General features: G+C 46.5%; 1 protein-coding gene across 1 annotated transcript; it reads right to left on the bottom strand.

Moving 5' to 3' along the window:
- Positions 1-4611: 4611 nt before the first annotated feature.
- LOC100280735 (D-3-phosphoglycerate dehydrogenase) lies at positions 4612-8601 on the bottom strand. The gene is made up of 5 exons (NM_001153655.2): positions 7910-8601; positions 6003-6379; positions 5771-5881; positions 5592-5687; positions 4612-5513 (listed from the first exon to the last, which is right to left on the bottom strand). The coding sequence occupies exons 1-5, from the start codon at positions 8490-8492 to the stop codon at positions 4842-4844; spliced, it is 1839 nt and encodes a 612-aa protein (NP_001147127.2). The 5' UTR covers positions 8493-8601; the 3' UTR covers positions 4612-4841.
- Positions 8602-27146: the final 18545 nt, after the last annotated feature.

Below are 27146 nucleotides of genomic sequence, written 5' to 3'. Positions count from 1 at the left end.
TCATGCTTACTCAGATGCCACTTGGGTGAGTGATCGCACTGGTCGTGCTCTACTACAGGTTATTGTATTTTCCTTAGTTCCTCTCATATTGCATGGAAATCAAAGAAGCAAGTTGTTCTATCAAGATCCAATGCAGAAGCAGAACTTCGAGCTCTTGCTACCACTATTGCTGAAATTGAATGGCTATGATGGTTATTAGCTGATCTTGGTGTCTCTTGTGATACTCATGCGCCTCTTTTATGCGACAGCACTGGAGCCATTTAAATTTCAAATGATCCTCTGAAGCATGAACTTACAAAACATACTGGTGTTGATGTTTTATTCACATGGTCTCATTGTCAACAAAAAACTATTGTTCTTCAACATGTGACCTCCGATATGTAAGTTGCAAAGTTCTTCACAAAAGCACAAACAAGAGAACAACATCGTCCCAACTTGTTCAAACTCGATGTTTCAGATCCTTCGCTTCCACCTTGAGTTTGAAAGGATGTTAAGGCCCATAATGGCCCATATTAGCTATGACTATATATATTCTATCAAGTCTTAAGGACTAATTACTCTCTTTAATCGAAGGTTAGTAACACCTCACAGGTCCAGTACACCGCTGGAGACCTTGTCTGCAGCACGGCCCGTCTGCCATTGGAGGATCCTTCTGCCCCCGCCACCACCTCTCGCATCCTCCGGCAGTCGCAGTGAGCTTGCCCTACAGATCCGCATCAGTTGATGTTGTCGGCTGCACCTCACCGTCCCTGGTGTCGACGCTGCTGCCGCCTCCTCCGACACCCAGCAACCCTCTCCCGCCACCACCTCTTGCCATGGCTTCGCCAATGCACAAGATGGCAAAAATACACACGAAAACAAGCAGGGTGGATGCGCGCGAGGGGATTGGGGAGGATTTCGCCTCACAAAAATATGAGGGATAGTCGGGAATGTGTGATAGCGAAAAAATTTAGGGAACCTTGCGAGACCTGTTGGAGGGGAAGAAAACAGAGTTTTCCCCAAAAACACTTCTTCGGGTCTTTTGCATGTCATTCTTGGAGTTGGCTCTTAAAAGCTACAATGAGTCAGAAGTTTGTATTACCCATTTGTGCAAAGATTGAAGGTTAGGGATCAGATCAACTACTTGATAAGATCTACATGCAAAATTAAGGTATTTCATATAAGTTCCGCAAATGTGGGAGGCAAAGGCCATTGCAACTCCAACATTAAAAGGGCAGGATGTTTGAATTCAAACACAATCCAAACATATGCAGGACTAGGTGAGTGCCCGTGCGTTGCAACGAAAGTTAAAAATTAGTATAAAACATAGATACAATACAACAAACATTACTATGATACACAAAATCCACGAGGCAAGATATCACCGTAACACTAAGCTAGCAGCTAGCGGTGGTGATCGGCAAACTGTTGTCGAACTCAATTTCACAGATTTAGGGAAACAGGTTCACATGTTTAGATTAAGGTTCAGATTAACAGCTACATCATTTGCAAAGGGCTGTCAATCTCAGTTTTCAGACTGAATCACAGGTTCACACTCACTGATTTCAGGCTCATAGGTTCATCATTTGCCATCTTCAGCATTTGCCAGGTTTAGATTTCAGATTTCAAACTCACATGTTCAGGCTCAGTTTAGATTTCAGGCTCACAGATTCATACCATATATTTCAGGCTCAGGTTTATCATTTGTCAGGTTCACAAAACAAGTTCACAAAACCAGATTCAGATTTCACAAAAACAAGTTCACATATTCACAACTTTAGATTTTACAGGTTTACAAATAGAGGTTCACAAAACAAGTTCAAAAAAATACAAACATGTTCACAAACGCATAACAGGAGGTCTTCTTTTGATATGCCAGCTTCTTTGTGAGATACATTGATATGCAAATAGGTATATGCATGTGCATTGCTATACAAATAGGAATATGCACGTGCATTGCTACGGAATCTATATGATAAAATACATTGATACGCAAAAACAACAATTATTATTCTATACTTTTGTTAACATTAATAAAATTGGATGTTTACATACCTTAAAATATATAGTAAGGTGCCCGCGTGTTGATAGGATTTAGATTTCTTTGTGACTGCGACACAAGCAATGCTTACCGGTTTCTACGATTTTTTCTTACGAGTGAGTATATTGGTAGATTCTTGTTTTTTGCTTCCTATGTATGGCATCTTTGTTGTTTTTAAATTCTTGGGGTGGATAAATATAACTGGGAAACTTTCTATGATGTCCTTATCTGATTATGCCAGTTATATCAATCATGCAAATTCTAAAATGGGTATATCATATAACCTCAATTCCTTTTCAACAATTTAGTTTACGAAATAAATATGTTTGTATATGAATAGAGGACAGCCGTTACAAAGCACATATACCTTACTATATCTTTTAAGGTACATAAACAACATACATTTATAATGATGCTAACAAAAAAATAACAATTAGTATTTTGCATATCATTGTATCGTTCATTCATATTTCAAATAAATTAGAACGACGTTGAAATACAAGAATTGAGCAGAATGCTGAAGGGCATTGTAACAGATTTAAGCTCTTTAGAGAGTGTTTGGTTTCCATGGACTAATTTTTAGTCGCTTTATTTATTCTGTTTTAGTCACTAAACTGCCAAATACGGAAAACTAAAATAGAGTTTTAGTTTTTGTATTTAGCAATTTAGTGACTAAAATGAAATAAATGGAAGGGCTAAAATTTAGTTCATAGAAACAAAACACCCCATTATAATAGGTTAGGGATGTGTGTTCAATAATTTATTTTTCTCTTGTTGCTACTGTGCCATTAGATTTCTATAAAAGGAAGTATATATCTATAGTCATGCTTTCAATTTTATAATGCCTTTTAAACAATTTGGCAATGCTACTCCGCGTTGTCTGTTCAAATTTCGGTTATAGCCAAACGAATAGTGCTTTCAAATTTCATTCAATTCCACAGGTGATATTCAACACTACTTTTGTATTCTAAAAAGTCAAGTACCAAATGCAGGACAAGTGCAGTGACAATTATGGATCGCTGCTCTGCTTAAGCGCCATGAACTGCCCTATGCATCATCAACTATTTTTGTTATTTATTTATTTTGGTTTGGATGGGTATTTATTTAAAAATTGCGATATCAAAGCCTCATAAGACTCATCAAACCAGAAACCCATAAGTTCTTTTTTATTAAGAGGAGAGCAAGTGTGCATCAATTGTTAAATCAAATCTCCTGATAAGTGTAAAACTTCATAGCAACATACGTATATATACCTATAAGATGCAAAATGGAATATAAACTATTGTGTTCTCAAAGCACCTCGTATTTCAGAGTAAATCTCCCTGCTTGCCCCCACCGCAGTCCACAGAACTCACGTTTTCTTTGCAAATCAAATGCAATCGCCAGCCAGATGTCGATTGCGGCAGTCAGGTCATCGTCCCTGGCCCTGTCAGCGAGGTCGTGCTGTAGCCTCAGGAGGAGCGCTAATTCCAGCCCCTTCAAGCCTGTCACGTCCCAACTCAGTAAGGCGTCTACATCCGCTTCCTTGGGCGGGCACCGCACGGCCTCGTCGTCTTTGTCATCGCCATCCTTCGCTGGCGCGAAGGGGTCGTCAGCCGCAAAGAAGGCAACCAAGGAGTTGCGGTTCTGGCAGAGCTGGAGGCCCACCCGTCTCCATTGTCGCCATCCTCCGCTGGCGCGACTCCCCAGCAGCACGGGAGCCCAGAAGGTGGAGTCCACCGAGCTTTGGATCTTGCTGGCCTGCGATAGCGACGACGTGGACCACCGCACGGCGGAGGTGGGCTTGGACGGCTTGGACGCAGTGTTCTCCTTCCCAACGACGGTGGAGGTGGTGTGGCTTGGGTGCGGTGTTCTCCTTCACGACAGCGGCAGAGGTGGCACCCGCAGGCTGCCGTGGACGAGCACGGGGCTGGTCCTACGTCAGGGAGCCCTCGTCCTTCCTCGGCGATTAGGGCGAGGCAGAGGAGGAGGTGGTGATTTGTGTGGCGAGATGAGCGAGGGATGCTCGTGGAGGGAAGGATCCAATCGGGGGTGCTGATGACGGAGGCAAAAGGCATGGCGCGCGTCGTGCGGGGGCAAAGGCCTGGTCGCGCTTGGCTGATCTCCGAGGCAAAGGGTGGGTCACGCTGCGCAGAGGCGGAGGCCTAGGCGTGAACTGCGTGCGGAAGGGTGCGGCAAAGGATTCGTAGGGCGGACTGACGATGGAGATGTGGAGGGGGAGTGGTTGCTGCATGCGTGACATAGCGGTGGGCGAGGAAGGAATTGCACGACATCAGGTCCATCTGTCAGATCGGAGGTGGGCAGAACCACGGTGGACGATCTACGTTAGAGTGTAGTAGGGATAAATAAATATTTTAGTAGGTACTCCATTCGTCCTAATTTATAATTCGTTTGACTTTTTTATCAAATTTGATCGACTGCAAAATTTTAAAAAAAAAATTAAAGACATACTTAAAGTATATTATATGCAAAACAATATCATAATAAAAAATATTAATAATTAGATATTTTTTTGAATAAAACGAGGTGGTCAAGCTTCAGATAAAAAAATCAAACGAATTATAAATTAGATAAAAAAAGTCAAACGAATTATAAATTGGAACGTGGAGTACATATTATTTTTTATAACCTGGGAAACAGTAGCTGAGAATAACACCCCGTTCAAAAGATGGCATCAATATTGCACCAAATTCAAGAGCGCCACTACAAAAATAATCCTAAAAGCTTATTTAAGGAGAACCATCCGTCCTCTATATTGCTAAGCTACATCAAAATTGCACAGCATGCTTGCAACTTGAAACATACATTTGCGCTTAGTTGCCTAAAGCTTGAGGAAAACAAACTCTTCGATTGCTGGAATCTCCCCAATCTTTCTCAGTGTGACCTTGCTTGGTTCCTCATCAACACCGATTGCCATGACAGCATGCTTGCGAGGAGCAATCCTTCCGACACTCATGAAACTGACATTAATGTTCTCCTCACCCAAGACACTTCCTACCGACCCAATCATACCTGGCTGATCAACCTGCCTGCAAAGGATCAGGCTTCCTTCCAAGCTCACATCCACCTGGAATGCTCCAACCTTTGTTAGATGAGGAACGCCATCCTTCACTCTCCCCTCCACTGTGATCTCTCCAGTCTCAGATATCGCACTAGGAAATTTGGACTTGACATTGGCAATCTGAACTTGAATGTAGTCGATAGGCGTCTCAGGTGAGCCGTCCAAGATGATCCTCTCCTCAGTGATGCGAACTCCCCTCTGCTTTGCGGTGAAGTCAGCATTAACAAGATTGACAAAAACGCTGGAGATTGGCTCAATCAATCCCTTGGTGATCATTGCACGGAGAAGTCTCGTGTCAAGATCATCAGGGGCCCGTGCAGATGCATAGGTCACTTTCACAGACTTGATGCCACCACCACCAGCAACTAGTTGCACAGCTAAATGCCCAAGCTTTTCTGCAAGCACAACAAAAGGTGCAAGCTCTGACAGCACCTGCATGAACCAAATAGTTGTAGCATATTAAATGTCAGGAGAAATGAGTCGGGTAAGCACATAACAGAAGATCCATACCTCAGCAGGAACCATTGGAGCGTTGACTGCAGAAGCTGCAAGTTCCCCTTTCAGAGCTCCAATGACAGCTTCAGCTATCTCAATAGCCACTCCTTCCTGTGAAACTTGTTGCGGTAAGCAAACTCGTAGCTACGATAAGAGAACCTGGATGGGGTCATTTCTGAGCTAATTCAACATACCTGTGCCTCCACTGTGCTGGCACCAAGGTGAGGTGTGACAGTAACATTCTCGTGCAGCACCAACTTGTTATCAGGAGCTGGAGGTTCTTTAGTGAACACATCAAGAGCAGCCTAATACAGCAACATTGAAAAATATAAGCATGATTCCAGGTAAACATCATCTGAATAACACTTCATTGAATTTTGTTAGAGCACGGAACACAAGGAGGAAAATTAAGATAATCGAACAAACCTGTGCTACTATTCCTGAATCAAGAGCCCTGACTAGAGCATCTTCATCAATCACACCACCGCGTGCAACATTTATAATGCGAACACCATACTTCATCTTAGCAAAGGCCTCATCGTTGAGCATCTTGTTTGTTGCAGGGGTAAGAGGCATGTGCAATGAGATGAAGTCAGCAGTTGTCATGGCCTCCTCCATACTAACTAGCTCAACTCCAATTGCACGGGCCCGATCAGCAGAAGCGTATGGATCATGTGCAATCACATGCATTCCTAAACCTTTAGCGCGACGAGCAACTTCTGAACCAACCTTCCCGAACCCAAGAATCGCGAGAGTTTTGCCCACAAGAGATACACCAACATACTTGTTGCGCTGCCATTTACCTGTGTGAGATTCAGTTCATCAAATGAGCTTGGTAGAACTCCATTGATGGATTAACAACATGCACTACTATAATAATGTACTCTCCCAAGCTATTCAAAAACCAAAAGATCTATTTCTGAAGAGAAAAATACAATTACAAGTTGAGCAATGTGTTTCCTTATCTTTCTATGGTATACTATTACATTACCATCTTGAACTGGTACTGTTCCTTCTATTTCTTAATAGGTAGTTAGAACATATAATTGAAAGAGAAAAACTGAGTATTATCTAATCATCTCCATGCTCATTCAACGGCATCAACTTTCCATAATAAAACTAATTTGATATAAAGTACTACCTCCGTTCGCGAATATTTGTCGCCGGCTAGTTTATTTTTGAACTAAAATGCAACAAATAATAAAGAACAGAGGGAGTATATCTTAAAAGAATCATCTCCAGTCCAATAATCGAACTCTATCCCAAGCATGCATGCACGATAGTTGACAGCCAAGCAGCTCTTATACCTAAAATGTGTTCACGATTAGAGATGGCAATGGGTACCCGCGACCCGATACCCGATGGGTATTTACTCTATTAGGGTATGTATGTGGGCTAAATATTCTACCCGTGGGTCTGTTATTGGGCAAAAATCTTCACCCAATGGGTAAACGGGTATTAGAACGTTCCGCATTTACCCATACCCGTTAACCCGTGGGTATAAAATACCCAATATAAACTTAGCCCAAGCATGAACTTGAACTTTAGTCATCCATATTTTTTACTATTATCAACCTTTTAGACCATAATGTCATAGAAGACTTAACGACAATTTAATGATCATGTAATGGAACATGTAATGTGCTATATAGTACTATCCTAGTGTTACTACTTTATCCAATTATCTTTGATGTGTTGAATGGATGGTTAAATGATGCTAGAAAATTTTGTAATGCTATTTATATGGATATACTTGACATTTGTATAGTATAATATTTTGATAGATGTTTAATTTTTGTGGGTACGGGTGACCCGATGGGTGACCCATACCCACATGGGTATGAGGGTAAATCCATACCCACCAGTGTATATGGGTAATCCGGTGAGATTATTTTTGTGTCGTGGGTATGGGTATGAGGTAGTAATACCCGGTGGGTATTTACCCATTGCCATCTCTATTCACGATACTATATGCTTTCACAAGCAATTGACAAAAACAGAAAAAAAAATTGAAACTGAAAAAAGTGGGTAGCATCTAATCATCTCCGGAGTAGATTGACGGTATTAGATTCCAGTGCATCTACTTGAAATATATAGCTAAATGATGGGATCTGAAGTTACTCTAGAAGCCTCGTCTCCAATCTGTACAATACGAAACAGCTGTATACTGAGCTTGCCTGCACGATACTAGATATTCTTAGAATCGGTCCATGCGAAATACAGTTTTTTAACGCTTTGGGTCACAGATTCGAAAGATAATTACGGAAGCACCATGCCCAAACAGAAACAGGCATCACTTTCAGAGTGGAGGCGGTGCACTGACGGAAACAGACCAGCCTTGAGTGACGCGTCCGCCTGCGCGATGTTCCTGGCCATGGCGGTGAGCAGCGCGATGCCATGCTCGGCGGCGGCGACGGTGTTGGCAGTGGGCGCGTTGACGACGAGGCATCCGTGCTCGGTGGCGGCGGCAAGGTCGACGTTGTCGATGCCGACGCCGGCGCGGCCGACGACGCGGAGCCTGCCCCCGGACGCCTCGAAGACGTCGCGGCCGACCTTGGTCCCGGACCTGACGATGAGCGCGTCGCAGAGCGAGATCTTGGCACGGAGGTCCTCGGGGGAGAGGCCGTAGGAGCAGTCGACGTTGGCGAATTCCCGCAGCAGCGCAAGCCCCGCGGCGCCGAGCTTCTCGGCCACGAGCACCGTAGGCTTCCCCGCGGCGGAGGACTCGAGGGAGGCCGTCGACGCCGCGGGGGCCGGGGCAGCGGCGGCGGTGAGGCGCGCGCGCTGGGCGTGGGCGTGGGGATGCGCGCGGAGCGGGAGGCGGAGCGCGGAGTGCGTAGCGGCGGCGTGGGTGCGCGTGGGCGGGAGGAGCGCGCGGTGGTGAGTCGTGGCGGTGGTCGCGGGCGGAGCCGCCATGGTGGCTTGGCTTGGAGTTGGAGGCGGGTCGGGTCGGGTCGAGGCCTCGAGGGGGTCGGGGTTGAGGGGTTTCCGTCCGTGAATGTTGCTCCTGTCTGCTGTGTTTCGGTGGGTTCGCGGCGCTTTCACTTTGGTTCACGACCTCACGTCACGAGGGAGCTGAAATGGTAGCAGCGTTTGGTTGGAAAAAAAAACTAAAACGAAACGACTTTTTAAAAATGATATTTTTTAATATTTTGAATCTCAACGTTCAAAAAAACTATCAAATATTTTCGCTCATAGAACAGAATAAAGTCATTATATTCTTAGAAATTGGAACATAATCATTTCCATTTCATCCATCTAGATTCCTCAACTAAACGTAAGGCTTTCTCCCGTGGCATTCGGATGCGAATGCGCATTTAGAGAGTCCGCGAGCCACTGCGCGTGCGTATTTAACTAGAGTGCTCCAGCAGCTCTCTTACCCGGTCTCGCATTGCTGTCTCCCACCACGGCGCAGTTGTTGGCTCCCGCCAACGACGCCGGCGACGCACTCGGACGCCACCTCTCATCGTCTTTTTTGAGTCGCTCGTCGCCAACTGGCAGCTAGGTGAGCCATGGTCCTCCATTAGCACTGCATGTTCTTGAGGCTTGTACGATAAGGAACCCTAGGAAGTGTCCGGTTTCAGACAAGCAGCCTTCAATATTTGTTGTACTCCGATTTTGCACTCTACAATCTGTTTCATTTGTTGCGCAACCGATTGTATTGTATGCCAAGTGTGCTGGTGCTACTTTCCATTTTTTGCAGAATGGATTGGCGAAGAAATCGTGGTCGTCGTCGACTAGCTCAACAGCAAGTTGTCAATGCTACAACAACAATTCAACTCGAAGGAGGGCAAGTGTTGACGCCTTTTCGGAGCGCCAAACACTCAACAAGAACCGTGGCGGTGCTCTCTGGTCAGGCACGGACGGTCCGTGGCCTGGGGCCGGATGGTCCGCGACCTGGCGCAGGGGCTAGGTTTCTCTGCCTGACGGCCGGACGGTCCGCGCCCTGGGGCCGGACGGTCCGCGTACGCAGAGGCGGCGGAAGTCGTCGGCGGCGGCCTGGATCTCGCTACCGGGAGGGACCCCGTCGGGGAGGAGAGATCCTATGTGATGTCTAGGCTCGGCAGGCCGACCTAGACTCTTCTAATCGGCGTAGAGTCGAAGAGAAGCGGAGAATTTGGGGATCGAGAGGCTAAACTAGAACTAGACTAGAACTACTCCTAATTGTACTGGAAATAAATGTGAATAGAAGTTGTATTGATTCGATTGATGATGATTACAAATCGGCCGTATACCTCTCTATTTATAGAGGAGGGGGGCTGGACCCTTTACAAACTAATTTCTGAGCTTTTCCCGTGATTTTAGCTAACAACCGTAACACAAAACTCGGAACCCTAATCTGCTCTGCGCACGCGCGGACTGTCCGGACCGCGGACCGTCCGGCCTCAGGGCCGGACCGTCCGCAAGGCTCAATTTGGTTCCAAACATATGCCCCCTGCCTTTTGGTGGAGCTGAGCGAACCAAAAGCAACTAACTCGATGTGATCACATCAGTTTTCTTAGGCATCTTGACACTTACTAGGATGACACGCAGTGGCCTTAGTCCCGATGGTTGACTCAACGGACTTTACCCCTTTAGCTTTAATCGAACTGTTAGTCCCAATACCGCCGAGCGCCATACTGGTCCTGACCAATTCGTCACCTTGCTTTCCTAATTTTCTAAGTGTTCTGGCGTAGCTTTGTAGTCGACCAGGTCTTCTCCTTGCAGGTCGTCTTCCTCCATGGGTGTTGGTACGTCGTTGCAGGTGTCATGGTGTATTGCGGATGAGTCGGCCTCAGGGGTCGGACGGTCCGCGCCCTGTACGGTTGGTCCGGTCTTTATAGCCGGACTGTCTGCTATACCTGCAAAGAGATGCACAGTTGTTGTTTTATTTTCTGTCTTTATGGCCATTTGATTTTCCTCAACGGCCTTTGGTCTCCATCTCTTTTGTGGTGGCGGATACTGCGGATGTGTGTCATTGAATATTTTTTCCGCCTCCTTCTCCTGATTCTCCTTTGCTCTAAGGCGCTGTAATTTTCGCTTTTGCGATCGTGTCAATCCCGATGGGCACCATCGGGGCATGGAGTATTTTGGATCGGCTATTTTATTGATAGTCGTACTTTCTTTTTTGTTTGTGTTGGCCGATTCACCAAAAATCATCGGCCCTTCGTTATTTTGTTGTACGACGACATCTGTCGTTCCTATTTTAATGACGTCTCCCTTTTTCGTACTGTTGGAGGTTGTAGCTGTATGCCCCCCTGCCGGATTAGTCAGCCTTTGGGGCCGAGTTGTTCGACAATCTTGCTGGGCCTGTGCTCGTGGACCAGATTGAGGGGCTCTCAATCGGTCTTGTACTGGAGGTGTCAACCTATTGAATACAGATGTTTGGGGTGCCCCCCAAGCGGGGTACTGTGGCATCCCAAATGGGTATTGGTGGCATGCCCCACATTTGATTTGGGACATATGGTGGAGGTATGTATGTGTATGGATATGGCATAGGTGGATATGGTGGTGGAGGTGTCCATGCAGGCACGTTAGGTCTTAATTGAACATTATGACCTCCCGTCCTTTCCGATTGGTGTGGTGGTCCAATCGGCCTAACCTGCCGTCGCACCTGGGTGAGTAAGCGAGGTCCCTTTGGTGGCCGGTTGCTGGGGCCAGCCTTCTTTTTCACATATTTAGACAATAATTGATCAAAGGTCGGGCTAGATTTTACCAACTGACCAGTTGCCTTGAACGTGTTAGTTTTCCACGTACCTATTTCTGGTCGTCGTGGTTTGAAGGTACGTGGTCGCCGTGGCTCTTCGGCGTTGCCGGACCGTCCGCGGTGCGTAGTATGGGTTCTCGCGCATATCCCCTTGTCCGCGCTTGCCCCCCAGTGCCGGAGTTTGTGATGGTTACTTTCAGTGTCTCTCCTCCATCAGGAGTCTTCTCGGCCACCACTTTCCTGCAAGAAATTTTGTTGTTTCCATCGGCCTCCCGTGAGTTGCCGATGATGACTTCTTTGTCTTTGCCCTTATCGGCTGTGCTGGGCCGAATTAGGACCCTTTTGCCCTTGAAGTCGATCATATTCATTGGAAAGGGCTCTGTGTCCTCCTGAATTTCAATCGTCCTTCGTTAATGGCCGATTGGATTTGTCGTCGGAACACATTACAATCATTAGTGGCATGGGAAAATGAGTTGTGCCACTTGCAGTATGCGCGACGCTTTAGTTCGTCGGCAGGTGGAACGATATAATCAATTTTAATGTTACCATTTTTTAGTAATTCATCGAATATCTTATCACACTTGCCAACATTAAATGTAAACTTAATCTGCTCCTGCTGTTTCTTTTGAACTGGCTGCAAGGAGGAGCAAGTCGAAGATTTGGCCTGCTCAGGCCAAACTATTTCGGCAGTGTAAATTTCCTTTGGTTCACCGTCCGAACTACTTTGATTGTGTTCTACTATATGGACATTATGATGAACCGTTTTGACTAGTTCTTTGCTTCGGCTTTCACAAGCCGAAGCTTTCCGATGTAATTGTGCTAGCGTAAAGAACTGGATGCCTTCTAATTTCTCTTTTAAATAATAGCGCAATCCATCAAAGGCTATTCCCGCCAGTTGTTTATCTGTTAAATGAATTTGAAAGCATCGGTTTCTCGTATCTCGGAATCTCCGGATGTAATCACTAACCGATTCATCCTTTTCTTGTCGTAGGGCCACTAAGTCTACTAAATCTAGCTCATAATTGCCAGAGAAGAAATGTTCATGAAATTTTTGTTCTAAATCTCCCCACGATAAAATGGAATTAGGAGGGAGCGTGGCATACCATGTGAATGCAGTCCCTGTTAAAGATAATGAAAATAAACGTACACGGAATGCTTCTGTGTCGGCCAATTCTCCTAACTGTGCTAAGAACTGGTCTATGTGCTCACGCGTGCTCTTTTCTTGGTCACCCGAAAACTTTACGAATTCGGGTATTCTGGTCCCCTGTGGGTATGGGAGCCGGTCAAACTGGCTATCATAAGGTCTCCGATATGACTGCCCCCCAGGGACTATACTAATTCCGAGCTTATCTCGGAACGCCCCAGCTATTTCCTCCCTTACTATATCGATGGCAGCCGGTGGGAGACCACCGGCTCTTTGATCCAATATGGGTGAGTTTGTTTGGATGTTGGTATATTGTTTTCCTCCCTATTGGTTTGGGTTTTGCGGCGCGTTAATGCATGCCCTATGAGGCTCATAGGACTGGCCATTCCTTTCTGGCCTTCTAGGGGCCGGAAAGTACTCACTCTCACGGGTTTGATAGATTATATTGTGGTGCTGGTGTGTCGTATGGTGAGATGGGGAGTCTAGCTGGGACGGATACGGAGTTGGATATCCATCCTCCTTAAAAAACTCTGTGCCAGACCGTCCGGTTAATTACGCGGACCGTCCGGCTCCGTGCGCGGACTGTCCGGCCATGTGGCCGGACCGTCCGACATTATATTCGGACTGTCTGGCGCCATACGCAGATGGTCCGAAAGGTTATCTAGGGTTTGCACGGCATGTGGCGGCTTAGGTGCAGGTCTCGGTAATTTGCTTCTAAAAATGGGATCAGCCGCCGTTGGCCCGGACGGTCCGCGCTCACGTGCGGACGGTCCGGACATGTGCAGATCGGCAAATTTATCGCCCATGTGCGTGGGAGGCTATCGTTGCCTAGGGTACATGTCCATCGGCATCCCATAAAGGGGTTGTGACTGGTCGTGACAACCTGTAGCCGATGAATTATGTGTGTATTCTCCCAATTCAACCTCGTGCGAAGGAAGATTTGCCATAGTAGACTTATCAAGCACACGCACTAGCCTTTTATGATCATTTTGTATATCCCCTACGATACGTTGTAACTGTTCTCGCTGTTCGTCTATGTAAGCTTTAAGAGATTGGAGTTCGTTGGTGCTACTTACATTGGGGGTAATCGTAGTAGGTCGGAGCGAAGCCAGATCCGTCGCCCGTTGCCGAACGACTTTGTTGTTCCTGTCCACTTTGAAGTCGGCCAGGAACTTCGCCTTTGCTTCTTGGATCAGCTGCTCCTGGCGCTCCTCGAACAGGAGCTGTTCTTCAGTCGGCAAGGTTTCCCATGTCGGTGTGATGATATTGCTGGTGGAAACTTCAGAGCTATCCTTTGAACCGGCCATTGAGGGCCGATTTGATGCATCTATATTCGCTGTCCCCAGCGGAGTCGCCAAAAAGTATGTTGATACCTTTTTCGGGCGCCAAACACTCAACAAGAACCGTGGCGGTGCCCTCTGGTCAGGCGCGGACGGTCCGCGGCTTGGGGCCGGACGGTCCGCGACCTGGCGCAGGGGCTAGGTTTCTCTGCCTGACGGCCGGACGGTCCGCGCCCTGGGGGCCGGACGGTCCGCGCGTACGCAGAGGCGGCGGAAGTCGCCGGCGGCGGCCTGGATCTCGCTCCCGGGAGGGACCCCGTCGGGGAGGAGAGATCCTAGGTGATGTCTAGGCTCGGCAGGCCGACCTAGACTCTTCTAATCGGCGTAGAGTCGAAGAGAAGCGGAGAATTTGGGGATCGAGAGGCTAAACTAGAACTAGACTAGAACTACTCCTAATTGTACTGGAAATAAATGCGAATAGAAGTTGTATTGATTCGATTGATGATGATTACAAATCGGCCGTATACCTCTCTATTTATAGAGGAGGGGGGCTGGACCCTTTACAAACTAATTTCCGAGCTTTTCCCGTGATTTTTGCTAACAACCGTAACACAAAACTCGGAACCCTAATCTGCTCTGCGCACGCGCGGACCGTCCGCCCCCCAGGCGCGGACCGTCCGCAAGGCTCAATTTGGTTCCAAACAGCAAGCAAATGAAGGCGAGCCACACCGAGGTTTAGTCGTCGGACGACGGACTGTTCGATGAGATCGATGTGCTGGGTACATGAGGTTGATGAGTGACTACTTCGTGCATACCCCAGTTTACAGCGAAGACATCTTCAGGCGTCGGTGAGCTTCGAAATGAATACATTGAGTTCTCAATCGTATTTCAATCGAACAAACACGAGTGTCATTTTTAGGTTTAGGATGTGCAAGCCTATGTTCTTGGAAATTTGTCACGAGCTCGCTACACGCAATCCTTACTTCCAGAGGAAGGCAACTAGCCGGCATGGAACACATTGAATTCCAATTGGTGATTGGTATGTATTTGTGTCGGTCAATTTGTTGTTTAAACCCTAAACGTGTATATGCAGGATGCTAAATGAAGACATTAAACACAAATCTCACACGACGGACGCTACACACCAGATCCACACAACGATGCATCAAAACATCTCACAGGTCCATTCAGATGCATACCTTCGCACAGATGTGGGAGTCGCTGAGGTGGAACCGCCGGTTCATAGAGATTCGGACCGCTGATACCGTGATGAGAACACCCCCTGCTACCTGACCGACGCCGTTTGCGGGAGGGCCCCGGAGTCTCCAGATCGATCGTCGCCGTGGGCGGAATAGGGCGGCCAGAGGAAGGGGAACGGACGAATGGGCAAGTATGACCGTTGTCCAGAATATGCGAGGAGAGAGAAGTGTGGATTTGCGCATGCTGAAGCCAGGCCTCCAATTACACGATTGAGAGCACCTAGAGGGGGGGGTGAATAGGTGATCCTGTAAAAACTTGAAACTCACAGCCACAAACTTGATTAAGTGTTAGCACAATGAAATCAAGTGGCTAAGGAGAGCTCTTGTGAACCACAATTGACACAGTGAGAACAAGCACAGGAGACACAGAGATTTATCCCGTGGTTCGGCCAAGTACAACACTTGCCTAGTCCACGTTGTGGCGTCCCAATGGACGAGAGTTGCACTCAACTCCTTTCAAGTGATCCAATGATTAACTTGAATACCACGGTGTTCTTTTTCCTTTACTCTTTCCCGTTTGCGAGGAATCTCCACAACTTGGAGCCTCTCGCCCTTGCAATGAGATGATCACAAAGAAGCACAGATGTAAGAGTGGGAAGAGCAACACACACAAGCCTCAAAACACGAGCACAAATACGCACACAAGTCACAACTTGAGCTCTAAGATCACACACGGAGTTCTCAACTCAAGAGGAGCTCAAATTGCTATCACAACGAATCAAATGCGATAGAGAGATGTCTTGGTGCTAAGAGATGATCAAAGAATGCTTGGTGTCCTCCTTCATGCGCCTAGGGGTCCCTTTTATAGCCCCAAGGCATCTAGGAGCCGTTGAGAGCAATCCAGGAAGGCAAATCTTGCCTTCTGTCGACTGGTGCACCGGACAGTCTGGTGCACCACCGGACACTGTCCGGTGCAGATTTCTTTCCTGTTTTGGCGCAGCCGACCGTTGACGATTTGGAGCCGTTGGCGCACCGGACAGTCCGGTGCCCCCATCAGACCGCTGGCCCGGCCACGCGTCACGCGCGGATTGCGCGGCCGACCGTTGGCTCACCGGACAGTCCGGTGCACCACCGGACAGTCCGGTGATTTATAGCCGTACGCCGCCATTCAATTCCCGAGAGCGGCCTTTTCACCAGAGCCAGCCTGGCGCACCGGACACTGTCCGGTGCACCACCGGACTGTCCGGTGCACCCAGACTGAGCAGAGTCTTGGCTGCTCGAGCCAAGTCTTTTCCATTTGTCTTTTCTCTGATTCTAGCACTTAGACAAATATGTTAGTACACAAAAACCAATGTACTAAGTCTAGAATCATACCTTTGTATTGATTTGCACTTTGTCCACCATTTGGCATAGTTTAACACATAACCATTTGTGTTGGTCACTTAATCACCAAAATACTTAGAAATGGCCCAAGGGCACATTTCCCTTTCAATCTCCCCCTTTTTGGTGATTTATGCCAACACAACAAAAAGCAACATATAGAAGTGCAACATCAATGCAAATGAGAACAAGAATTTGTTTTGATTCAAATTTGGCATATTTGGATCATTCTTTGCCACCACTTGGTTTGTTTTTGCAAATCAAACTCAATTTCCTATCTCTAAGTCAAATTCACTTGTTGAGGCATAGAGAAAGGTATTCCAAGAGAAATTGATCAAAGATTCAAAAACTCCCCCTTTTTCCCATAATCAACCATTCTCCCCACAAGAGACCAATTTTTGACAATAAGAGACCCTAAGAATATTTTGACAAACCAAAAGTTCTAACTCTACTATTTTCAAAATTCTCAAGTGGTAGCTGATCCATTTCTTGCTTTGGCCTTAATTTCTCCCCCTTTGGCATGAAGCACCAAAACGGGATAATTTTTGGCCCTTAAACCCCATTGCCTCACCAAAATCTTCAAATAAGAATAAAAGGCAATAAGAGTATGGAGATGAACTTGGAGTAAGTTACCCTCTCATCAAAGTGCAGTGCAAGTCTTTCATGGTCCAAGTCCACCTTTCCCTTTCAATATGTCTTTGAGACTAATTTAAGAAAACTTAAGCACATGGTTAGTCTCAAAGGATCAAGTTGTAGCACATCTCCCCCTAAATGTGTGCATCACTCACACATGGACTTGAGATCCGGGGATTGCGTTGTACAACTTGATCACCATAATTAAGCAACAAAATGCATAAAGGAACATGATCAAAGGCATAAAACACATGTATGCTATAAATCAATCCAAGTTCCGCGAATCTAAGACATTTAGCTCACTACGCAGCCTGCAAAAGGTCTTCTCATCTAGAGGCTTGGTAAAGATATCGGCTAGCTGGTTCTCGGTGCTAACATAAAATACTTCGATATCTCTCTTTTGCTGGTGGTCTCTCAAAAAGTGATGCTGGATGTCTATGTGCTTTGTGTGGCTGTGTTTAACAGGATTATCCGCCATGCGGATAGCACTCTCATTATCACATAGGAGTGGGACTTTGCTCAGATTGTAGCCAAAGTCCCGGAGGGTTTGCCTCATCCAAAGTAGTTGCGCGCAACACTGTCCCGCGGCAACATACTCGGCCTCAGCGGTGGATAGGGCAACGGAAGTTTGTTTCTTAGAACTCCAAGACACCAGGGACCTTCCTAAGAATTGGCATGTCCCTGATGTACTCTTCCTATCAACCTTACATCCAGCATAATCGGAGTCTGAATATCCAATTAAGTCAAAGGTAGACCCCTTTGGATACCAGATCCCGAAGCAAGGCGTAGCGACTAAATATCTAAGAATTCGCTTCACGGCCACTAAGTGACACTCCCTTGGATCGGAATGAAATCTAGCACACATGCATACACTAAGCATAATATTCGGTCTACTAGCACATAAGTAAAGCAAGGAACCTATCATAGACCGGTATGCTTTTTGATCAACGGACTTACCTCCTTTATTGAGGTCGACGTGTCCGTCCGTTCCCATTGGAGTCTTTGCGGGCTTGGCGTCCTTCATCCCAAACCGCTTGATCAAGTCTTGCGTGTACTTCGTTTGGGAGATGAAAGTGTCGTCCTTGAGTTGCTTCACTTGGAACCCAAAGAAGTAGTTCAACTCGCCCATCATCGACATTTCAAACTTTTGAGTCATCACCCTTCTAAACTCTTCACATGACTTTTGGTTAGTAGAACCAAATATTATGTCATCGACATAAATTTGGCACACAAATAAGTCACCATCACAAGTCTTAGTGAATAAAGTTGGATCGGCTTTCCCAACCTTGAAAGCATTAGCAATTAAAAAGTCTCTAAGGCATTCATACCATGCTCTTGGGGCTTGCTTAAGTCCATAGAGCGCCTTAGAGAGCTTACACACGTGGTCGGGGTACCGTTCATCCTCAAAGCCAGGGGGTTGAAAGGGAAATGTGCCTTTGGGCCATTTCTAAGTATTTTGGTGATTGAGTGCAAACACAAGTGCTTAAATGTGAAAATATGCCCAAGGATGAACAAAGCGCAAATCACAAGTTAAGGTATGTTTCTAAGCCTTAGTACATTGGTTTGTGTACTAATATTCTTGTCTAAGTGTTAGAAACAGGAAGAAGAAAAGAAGTGGAGAGTGGCTGTGTGCAGCCAAAGGCTGCTTCGGGCTGGGGCACCGGACTGTCCGGTGTGCACCGGACAGTGTCCGGTGCGCCAGACCAGCGGAGCAAACCAGCCGCTCTCGGGTTTTTCTCCGGCGACTTCGGCTAAAATTCACCGGACTGTCCGGTGTGCACCGGACTGTCCGGTGAGCCAACGGTCGGCCGGGCCAACGGTCGGCCGCGCGATCGGCGCGCGACACGTGGCCGAGCCAACGGTCGGAAGGAAGCACCGGACTGTCCGGTGTGCACCGGACTGTCCGGTGCGCCAGATCTGCAGTGGTCGGCAACGGTCGGCTGCGCCTGTTAAGGAAAGAAATCGGGCACCGGACAGTGTCCGGTGTGCACCGGACTGTCCGGTGCGCCCGACGACAGAAGGCAAGGATGGCCTTCCAGAATTGTTCTCAACGGCTCCTAGCTGCCTTGGGGCTATAAAAGGGGCCCCTAGGCGCATGGAGGAGAACACCAAGCATTCCTTGAGCACTCTTGATCACTCACACATCAATCTCGCGCACTTGTTCGACATTCTAGTGATTTGAGCTCTGTTCTAGTGTGCTAGTCTTTTGAGCTCAAGTCTGGGTCTTGTGTGTGCGTATTCGCTGTGATCTTTGTGTCGTGTGTGAGTTGCTAATCCCTCCCTTGCTCTGTGATTCTCTGTGAACATCTTTTGTAAGGGCGAGAGGCTCCAAGTTGTGGAGATTCCTCGCAAACGGGATTGAGAAAAGAAAAGCAAGAACACCGTGGTATTCAAGTTGATCATTGGATCACTTGAGAGGAGTTGAGTGCAACTCTCGTCCGTTGGGACGCCACAACGTGGAGTAGGCAAGTTTTGTACTTGGCCGAACCACGGGATAACCACTGTGTCATCTCTGTGATTGGATTCTTGTGCTTATTGTGTTTTGACTCCTCTCTAGCCACTTGGCATAAACTGTGCTAACGCCTAATCAAGTTTTTTGTGGCTATAAGTTTAAGTTTTTACAGGATCACCTATTCACCCCGCCCCTCTAGGTGCTCTCAATTGGTATCAGAGCCGTTCTCTTCAAGAAAGGGACTAACCGCCCGAAGAGATGGATCCTAAGGGGAAGGGAATTGTGATCAACGACAAGGAGAAGGAGTCCTTCGTCAACGAGCCAAGGGATGACAAGTCCAATGACTCGGGCTCGGGCCACAAGCGAAAAGATGGGAAGAAGAAGAAGACAAGACGCATCAAGGAGATCGTCTACTACGACAGCGATGAGTCCTCTTCTTCCCAAAAGGACGACGACCACGACAAACAAAAGACGGTTAACTCAAACTTTTCTTTTGATTATTCGCGCATTCCATATAGCTCAAATGCTCATTTGCTCCCCATTCCACTTGGCAAGCCTCCTCACTTTGATGGAGAGGACTACGGATTTTGGAGTCACAAAATGCGTACTCACCTATTTTCTCTCCATCCAAGCATTTGGGAGATTGTGGAAAGTGGAATGAAATTTGATAGCTCGGATAGCCCTTCATTCATTAATGAGCAAATCCATAAGAATGCACAAGCTACCACTGTTCTTCTAGCTTCATTGTGCAGGGATGAATATAACAAAGTGAGCGGCTTGGATAACGCCAAGCAGATCTGGGACACCCTAAAGATCTCTCATGAAGGGAATGACGTTACCTTGCTCACCAAAACGGAGTTGGTGGAAGGCGAGCTTGGACGGTTCGCGATGATAAGGGGCGAGGAGCCAACTCAGACATACAACCGGCTCAAGACCCTTATCAACAAAATAAGGAGCTACGGAAGCACGCGATGGACGGACCACGACGTCGTCCGACTAATGCTCAGGTCCTTTACCGTTCTTGATCCTCATTTGGTGAATAATATTCGTGAGAATCCCAGGTACACCAAAATGTCGCCCGAAGAAGTCCTAGGAAAATTCGTCAGCGGGCGAATGATGATCAAGGAGGCAAGGTATGTGGACGACGCCTTGAATGGACCGATCAACGAGCCGCAACCTTTTGCTCTCAAAGCCACAAGGAACAAGGAGGCGCTACCCAGCAAGGTGGCGCAAATTGAGGCGGCCGGTCTTAATGATGAAGAAATGGCCCTCATTATCAAGAGATTCAAGACGGTGCTAAAGGGTCGCAATGGACAGCCGAGCAAGACTAAGACCAAGGGGAAGCGATCATGCTTCAAATGCGGTAAGCTTGGTCATTTTATTGCTAACTGTCCTGATAATGAAAGTGACCAGGAAAAGGGGAACAAAAGGGAGAAGAAGAAGCACTACAAAAAGGCCAAGGGCGAGGCGCATATAGGCAAGGAGTGGGATTCAGATTGCTCCTCCTCCGACTCCGACAATGAGGGACTCGCCGCCACCGCCTTCAACAAATCGGCCCTCTTCCCCAACGAGCGTCACACGTGTCTCATGGCTAAGGAGAAGAAAGTAAGTACTCGAAACTCTACTTATGCTTCTTCTAGTGGTGATGATTCTAGTGACGATGATGAAATAGACTATTCTAGTTTATTTAAAGGTCTAGATAGAATTACGATTGGCAAAATTAATGAATTAATTGATGCATTGAATGAGAAGGATAAACTCTTAGAGAAACAAGAGGATTTATTGTATGAAGAGCATGATAAATTTTTAGAAGCTCAAAAATCTCATGCTCTAGAAGTTAAAAGAAATGAAATGCTTACTTGTGAATTATCTTCATGCCATGAGACAATTTCAAAATTAAAGAGCATTAACGATGAGTTGAATGCTAAGATAGAAATAGCTAGTAAATCAACAACTTGTGTAGAAAATGTTGTTATTTGCAATAGATGTAAAGACTTTGATATTGATGCTTGTAGTGAACACATAGCTTCTATTGCAAAGTTAAATAATGAAGTGGCTAGTCTTAATGCCCAACTTAAGACTAGCAAAAGTGAATTTGATAAGTTAAAATTTGCAAGGGATGCTTACACAATAGGAAGACATCCCTCAATTAAGGATGGGCTTGGCTTCAAGAGGAAAGCCAAGAACTTAACAACCCATAAGACTCCCATCTCCACCAAGGAGAAAGGGAAGGCTCCTATGGCTAATAGTGTTAAGAAGAATCATGCTTTCATGTACTATGATAGGAGATATTCTAGAAATGCTTTTAGAGGTCATGATGTTTTTGATTCACATGCTTATGACTCTTATGCTATGACTGCTTCTAGTTCTCATGTTATGCATGGTAGAAATGGGCTTAGAAGAAATGTTGTTCATCAAATGCCTAGGAGAAATGTTGTTAGGAAAGTAGTGAATGAACCTTCTACAATTTATTGTGCTTTAAATGCTTCCTTTGCTATTTGTAGAAAGGATAGGAAAATAGTTGCTAGGAAGTTAGGGGCAAAATGCAAGGGAGACAAAACTTGCATTTGGGTCCCTAAAGATATTTGTGCTAACCTTGTAGGACCCAACATGAGTTGGGTACCTAAAACCCAAGCCTAAATTTGCCTTGCAGGTTTATGCATCCGGGGGTTCAAGCTGGATTATCGACAGCGGATGCACAAACCATATGACGGGGGAGAAGAAGATGTTCACCTCCTACGTCAAAAATAAGGATTCCCAAGATTCAATTGTATTCGGTGATGGGAATCAAGGCAAGGTAAAAGGTTTAGGTAAAATTGCAATTTCTAATGAGCATTCTATCTCTAATGTATTTTTAGTAGAGAGTCTTGGATATAATTTGCTATCTGTTAGTCAATTATGTCATATGGGGTATAACTGTCTATTTACAAATGTAGATGTGTCTGTCTTTAGAAGAAGCGATGGTTCATTAGCTTTTAAGGGTGTATTAGACGACAAACTTTATTTAGTTGATTTTGCAAAAGAAGAGGCCGGTCTAGATGCATGCTTAATAGCTAAGACTAGCATGGGCTGGCTGTGGCATCGCCGCTTAGCACATGTGGGGATGAAGAACCTTCACAAGCTTCTAAAGGGAGAACACGTGATAGGTTTGACTAACGTGCATTTCGAAAAAGATAGACCTTGTGCAGCTTGTCAAGCAGGTAAACAAGTGGGAGGAGCGCATCACAGCAAGAATGTGATGACCACTTCAAGACCTCTGGAGCTGCTGCATATGGACCTCTTCGGACCCGTCGCCTATCTAAGCATAGGAGGGAGTAAGTATGGTCTAGTTATTGTTGATGACTTTTCCCGCTTCACTTGGGTGTTCTTTTTGCAGGATAAGTCTGAAACCCAAGGGACCCTCAAGCGCTTCCTCAGGAGAGCTCAAAATGAGTTTGAGCTCAAAGTGAAGAAGATAAGGAGCGACAACGGATCCGAGTTCAAGAACCTTCAAGTGGAGGAGTTCCTTGAAGAGGAAGGGATCAAGCACGAGTTCTCCGCTCCCTACACACCACAGCAAAATGGTGTGGTAGAGAGGAAGAACAGGACGCTCATCGATATGGCGAGGACGATGCTAGGAGAGTTCAAGACCCCCGAGTGCTTTTGGACGGAAGCCGTTAACACTGCTTGCCACGCCATCAACAGGGTCTACCTTCATCGCCTCCTCAAGAAGACGTCGTATGAGCTACTAACCGGTAACAAACCCAATATATCGTACTTTCGTGTATTTGGGAGTAAATGCTACATTCTAGTGAAGAAGGGTAGAAATTCTAAGTTTGCTCCCAAAGCTGTAGAAGGGTTTTTATTAGGTTATGACTCAAATACAAAGGCGTATAGAGTCTTCAACAAATCATCGGGTTTGGTTGAAGTCTCTAGCGACGTTGTATTTGATGAGACTAATGGCTCTCCAAGAGAGCAAGTTGTTGATTGTGATGATGTAGATGAAGAAGATGTTCCGACGGCCGCTATACGCACCATGGCGATTGGAGAAGTGCGGCCACAGGAACGAGATGAACGAGATCAACCTTCTTCCTCAACTATGGTGCAACTCCCAACCGAAGATGACGAACAGGTACCTCAAGTGGAGGCGCTTGATCAAGGGGGAGCACAAGGTGATCAAGTGATGGAGGAAGAAGCGCTACCGGCACCTCCAACCCAAGTTCGAGCGATGATTCAAAGGGATCATCCCGTCGATCAAATTCTGGGTGACATTAGCAAGGGAGTAACTACTCGATCTCGACTAGTTAATTTTTGTGAGCATTACTCCTTTGTCTCTTCTATTGAGCCTTTCAGGGTAGAGGAGGCCTTGCTAGATCCGGATTGGGTTTTGGCCATGCAAGAGGAGCTCAACAACTTCAAGCGCAATGAAGTTTGGACGCTGGTGCCTCGTCCGAAGCAAAATGTTGTGGGAACCAAGTGGGTGTTCCGCAACAAACAGGACGAGCACGGGGTGGTGACGAGAAACAAGGCTCGACTTGTGGCAAAAGGTTATGCCCAAGTCGCAGGTTTGGATTTCGAGGAGACTTTTGCTCCTGTGGCTAGGCTAGAATCAATTCGTATCTTGCTAGCATATGCCGCTCACCATTCTTTCAGGTTGTTTCAAATGGATGTGAAGAGCGCTTTCCTCAACGGGCCAATCAAGGAGGAGGTGTACGTGGAGCAACCTCCTGGCTTCGAGGATGAACGGTACCCCGACCACGTGTGTAAGCTCTCTAAGGCGCTCTATGGACTTAAGCAAGCCCCAAGAGCATGGTATGAATGCCTTAGAGATTTCTTAATTGCTAATGCTTTCAAGGTTGGGAAAGCCGATCCAACTCTTTTTACTAAGACTTGTAATGGTGATTTGTTTGTGTGCCAAATTTATGTCGATGACATAATATTTGGTTCTACTAACCAAAAGTCTTGTGAAGAGTTTAGCAGGGTGATGACGCAAAAATTCGAGATGTCGATGATGGGCGAGTTGAACTACTTCCTTGGGTTCCAAGTGAAGCAACTCAAGGACGGCACCTTCATCTCCCAAACGAAGTACACGCAAGATCTACTAAAGCGGTTTGGGATGAAGGACGCCAAGCCCGCAAAGACGCCGATGGGAACCGACGGACACACCGACCTCAACAAAGGAGGTAAGTCCGTTGATCAAAAAGCATACCGGTCAATGATAGGTTCTTTGCTTTATTTATGTGCTAGTAGACCGGACATTATGCTTAGCGTATGCATGTGTGCTAGATTTCAATCCGATCCTAAGGAGTGTCACTTAGTGGCGGTGAAGCGAATTCTTAGATATTTGGTTGCTACGCCTTGCTTCGGGCTCTGGTATCCAAAGGGGTCTACCTTTGACTTAGTTGGATACTCAGATTCCGACTATGCTGGATGTAAGGTCGATAGGAAGAGCACATCGGGGACATGCCAATTCTTAGGAAGGTCCCTGGTGTCATGGAACTCTAAGAAACAAACCTCCGTTGCCCTATCCACCGCTGAGGCCGAGTATGTTGCCGCAGGACAGTGTTGCGCGCAACTACTTTGGATGAGGCAAACCCTCAGGGACTTTGGCTACAATCTGAGCAAAGTCCCACTCCTATGTGATAATGAGAGTGCTATCCGCATGGCGGAAAATCCTGTTGAACACAGCCGCACAAAGCACATAGACATCCGGCATCACTTTTTGAGAGACCACCAGCAAAAGGGAGATATCGAAGTGTTTCATGTTAGCACCGAGAACCAGCTAGCCGATATCTTTACCAAGCCTCTAGATGAGAAGACCTTTTGCAGGCTGCGTAGTGAGCTAAATGTCTTAGATTCGCGGAACTTGGATTGAATTGTAGCATACATGTGTTTATGCCCTTGATCATGTTCATTCTGCATTTTGTTGCTTATTGTGGTGCTCAAGTTGTACAAACACTCCCTGGACCTCACAAGTCCGTTGCAAAGTAATGCACATGTTTAGGGGGAGATGTGTTACAACTTGACCCTTTGAGACTAACCATGTGCTTGAGTTTGGTAATTTAGTCTCGAAGGAGGATTGAAAGGGAAAAGGTGGACTTGGACCATGAAAGACTTCCACTGCACTCCGATGAGAGGGTAACTAATTCCAAGTTCATCTCATGAAATCTTATTGCCATTTGCTCTTAATTGAAGACTTTGGTGAGGCAATGGGGTTAAAAGGCCAAGATTAATCCCGTTTTGGTGCTTGATGCCAAAGGGGGAGAAAATAAAGGCCAAAGTGATAAATGGATCAGCTACCACTTGAGAGATTTTGAAAATAGTAGAATAGAGTTTTTGTGTTGTTAAACTCTTTTATTGTCTCTCTTGTCAAAAGTTGGCTTCTTGTGGGGAGAAGTATTGATTATGGGAAATAGGGGGAGTTTTTGAAATCTTTGATCAATCTCTTTTGGAATGACTCTCTTTATGCTTCAACATGTGTGTTTGACTTAGAGATAGAGATTTGAGTTTGATTTGCAAAAACAAACCAAGTGGTGGCAAAGGATGATCCATATATGCCAAAATTGAAAAAACTCAAAGTTAGTTTTTATTTGAAGTAGTTTTGCACTTGTTCCACTTGCTTTATGTTGTGTTGGCATAAATCACCAAAAAGGGGGAGATTGAAAGGGAAATGTGCCTTTGGGCCATTTCTAAGTATTTTGGTGATTGAGTGCAAACACAAGTGCTTAAATGTGAAAATATGCCCAAGGATGAACAAAGTGCAAATCACAAGTTAAGGTATGTTTCTAAGCCTTAGTACATTGGTTTGTGTACTAATATTCTTGTCTAAGTGTTAGAAACAGGAAGAAGAAAAGAAGTGGAGAGTGGCTGTGTGCAGCCAAAGGCTGCTTCGGGCTGGGGCACCGGACTGTCCGGTGTGCACCGGACAGTGTCCGGTGCGCCAGACCAGCGCGGAGCAAACCAGCCGCTCTCGGGTTTTTCTCCGGCGACTTCGGCTAAAATTCACCGGACTGTCCGGTGTGCACCGGACTGTCCGGTGAGCCAACGGTCGGCCGGGCCAACGGTCGGCCGCGCGATCGGCGCGCGACACGTGGCCGAGCCAACGGTCGGAAGGAAGCACCGGACTGTCCGGTGTGCACCGGACTGTCCGGTGCGCCAGATCTGCAGTGGTCGGCAACGGTCGGCTGCGCCTGTTAAGGAAAGAAATCGGGCACCGGACAGTGTCCGGTGTGCACCGGACTGTCCGGTGCGCCCGACGACAGAAGGCAAGGATGGACTTCCAGAATTGTTCTCAACGGCTCCTAGCTGCCTTGGGGCTATAAAAGGGGCCCCTAGGCGCATGGAGGAGAACACCAAGCATTCCTTGAGCACTCTTGATCACTCACACATCAATCTCGCGCACTTGTTCGACATTCTAGTGATTTGAGCTCTGTTCTAGTGTGCTAGTCTTTTGAGCTCAAGTCTGGGTCTTGTGTGTGCGTATTCGCTGTGATCTTTGTGTCGTGTGTGAGTTGCTAATCCCTCCCTTGCTCTGTGATTCTCTGTGAACATCTTTTGTAAGGGCGAGAGGCTCCAAGTTGTGGAGATTCCTCGCAAACGGGATTGAGAAAAGAAAAGCAAGAACACCGTGGTATTCAAGTTGATCATTGGATCACTTGAGAGGAGTTGAGTGCAACTCTCGTCCGTTGGGACGCCACAACGTGGAGTAGGCAAGTTTTGTACTTGGCCGAACCACGGGATAACCACTGTGTCATCTCTGTGATTGGATTCTTGTGCTTATTGTGTTTTGACTCCTCTCTAGCCACTTGGCATAAACT

This window comes from Zea mays, chromosome 10, assembly GCF_902167145.1.
Source record: "Zea mays cultivar B73 chromosome 10, Zm-B73-REFERENCE-NAM-5.0, whole genome shotgun sequence".
In the NCBI taxonomy this organism is placed as follows: Eukaryota; Viridiplantae; Streptophyta; class Magnoliopsida; order Poales; family Poaceae; genus Zea; species Zea mays.
Note: the sequence above shows the minus strand (reverse complement) of the source record. Positions and strands in the feature narration are given on the sequence as shown.

What these genes read in the sequence shown, in the direction of transcription:
- LOC100280735 (NM_001153655.2), bottom strand. Translation starts at nt 8,492, where the DNA reads ATGGCGGCTCCGCCCGCGACCACCGCCACGACTCACCACCGCGCGCTC. An exon ending in ATTCAGGAATAGTAGCACAG is followed by an intron (nt 5,882 to 6,002) that starts GTTTGTTCGATT and finishes TTGCTGTATTAG; the next exon opens with GCTGCTCTTGATGTGTTCAC. An exon ending in CTCCAATGGTTCCTGCTGAG is followed by an intron (nt 5,514 to 5,591) that starts GTATGGATCTTC and finishes TGGTTCATGCAG; the next exon opens with GTGCTGTCAGAGCTTGCACC.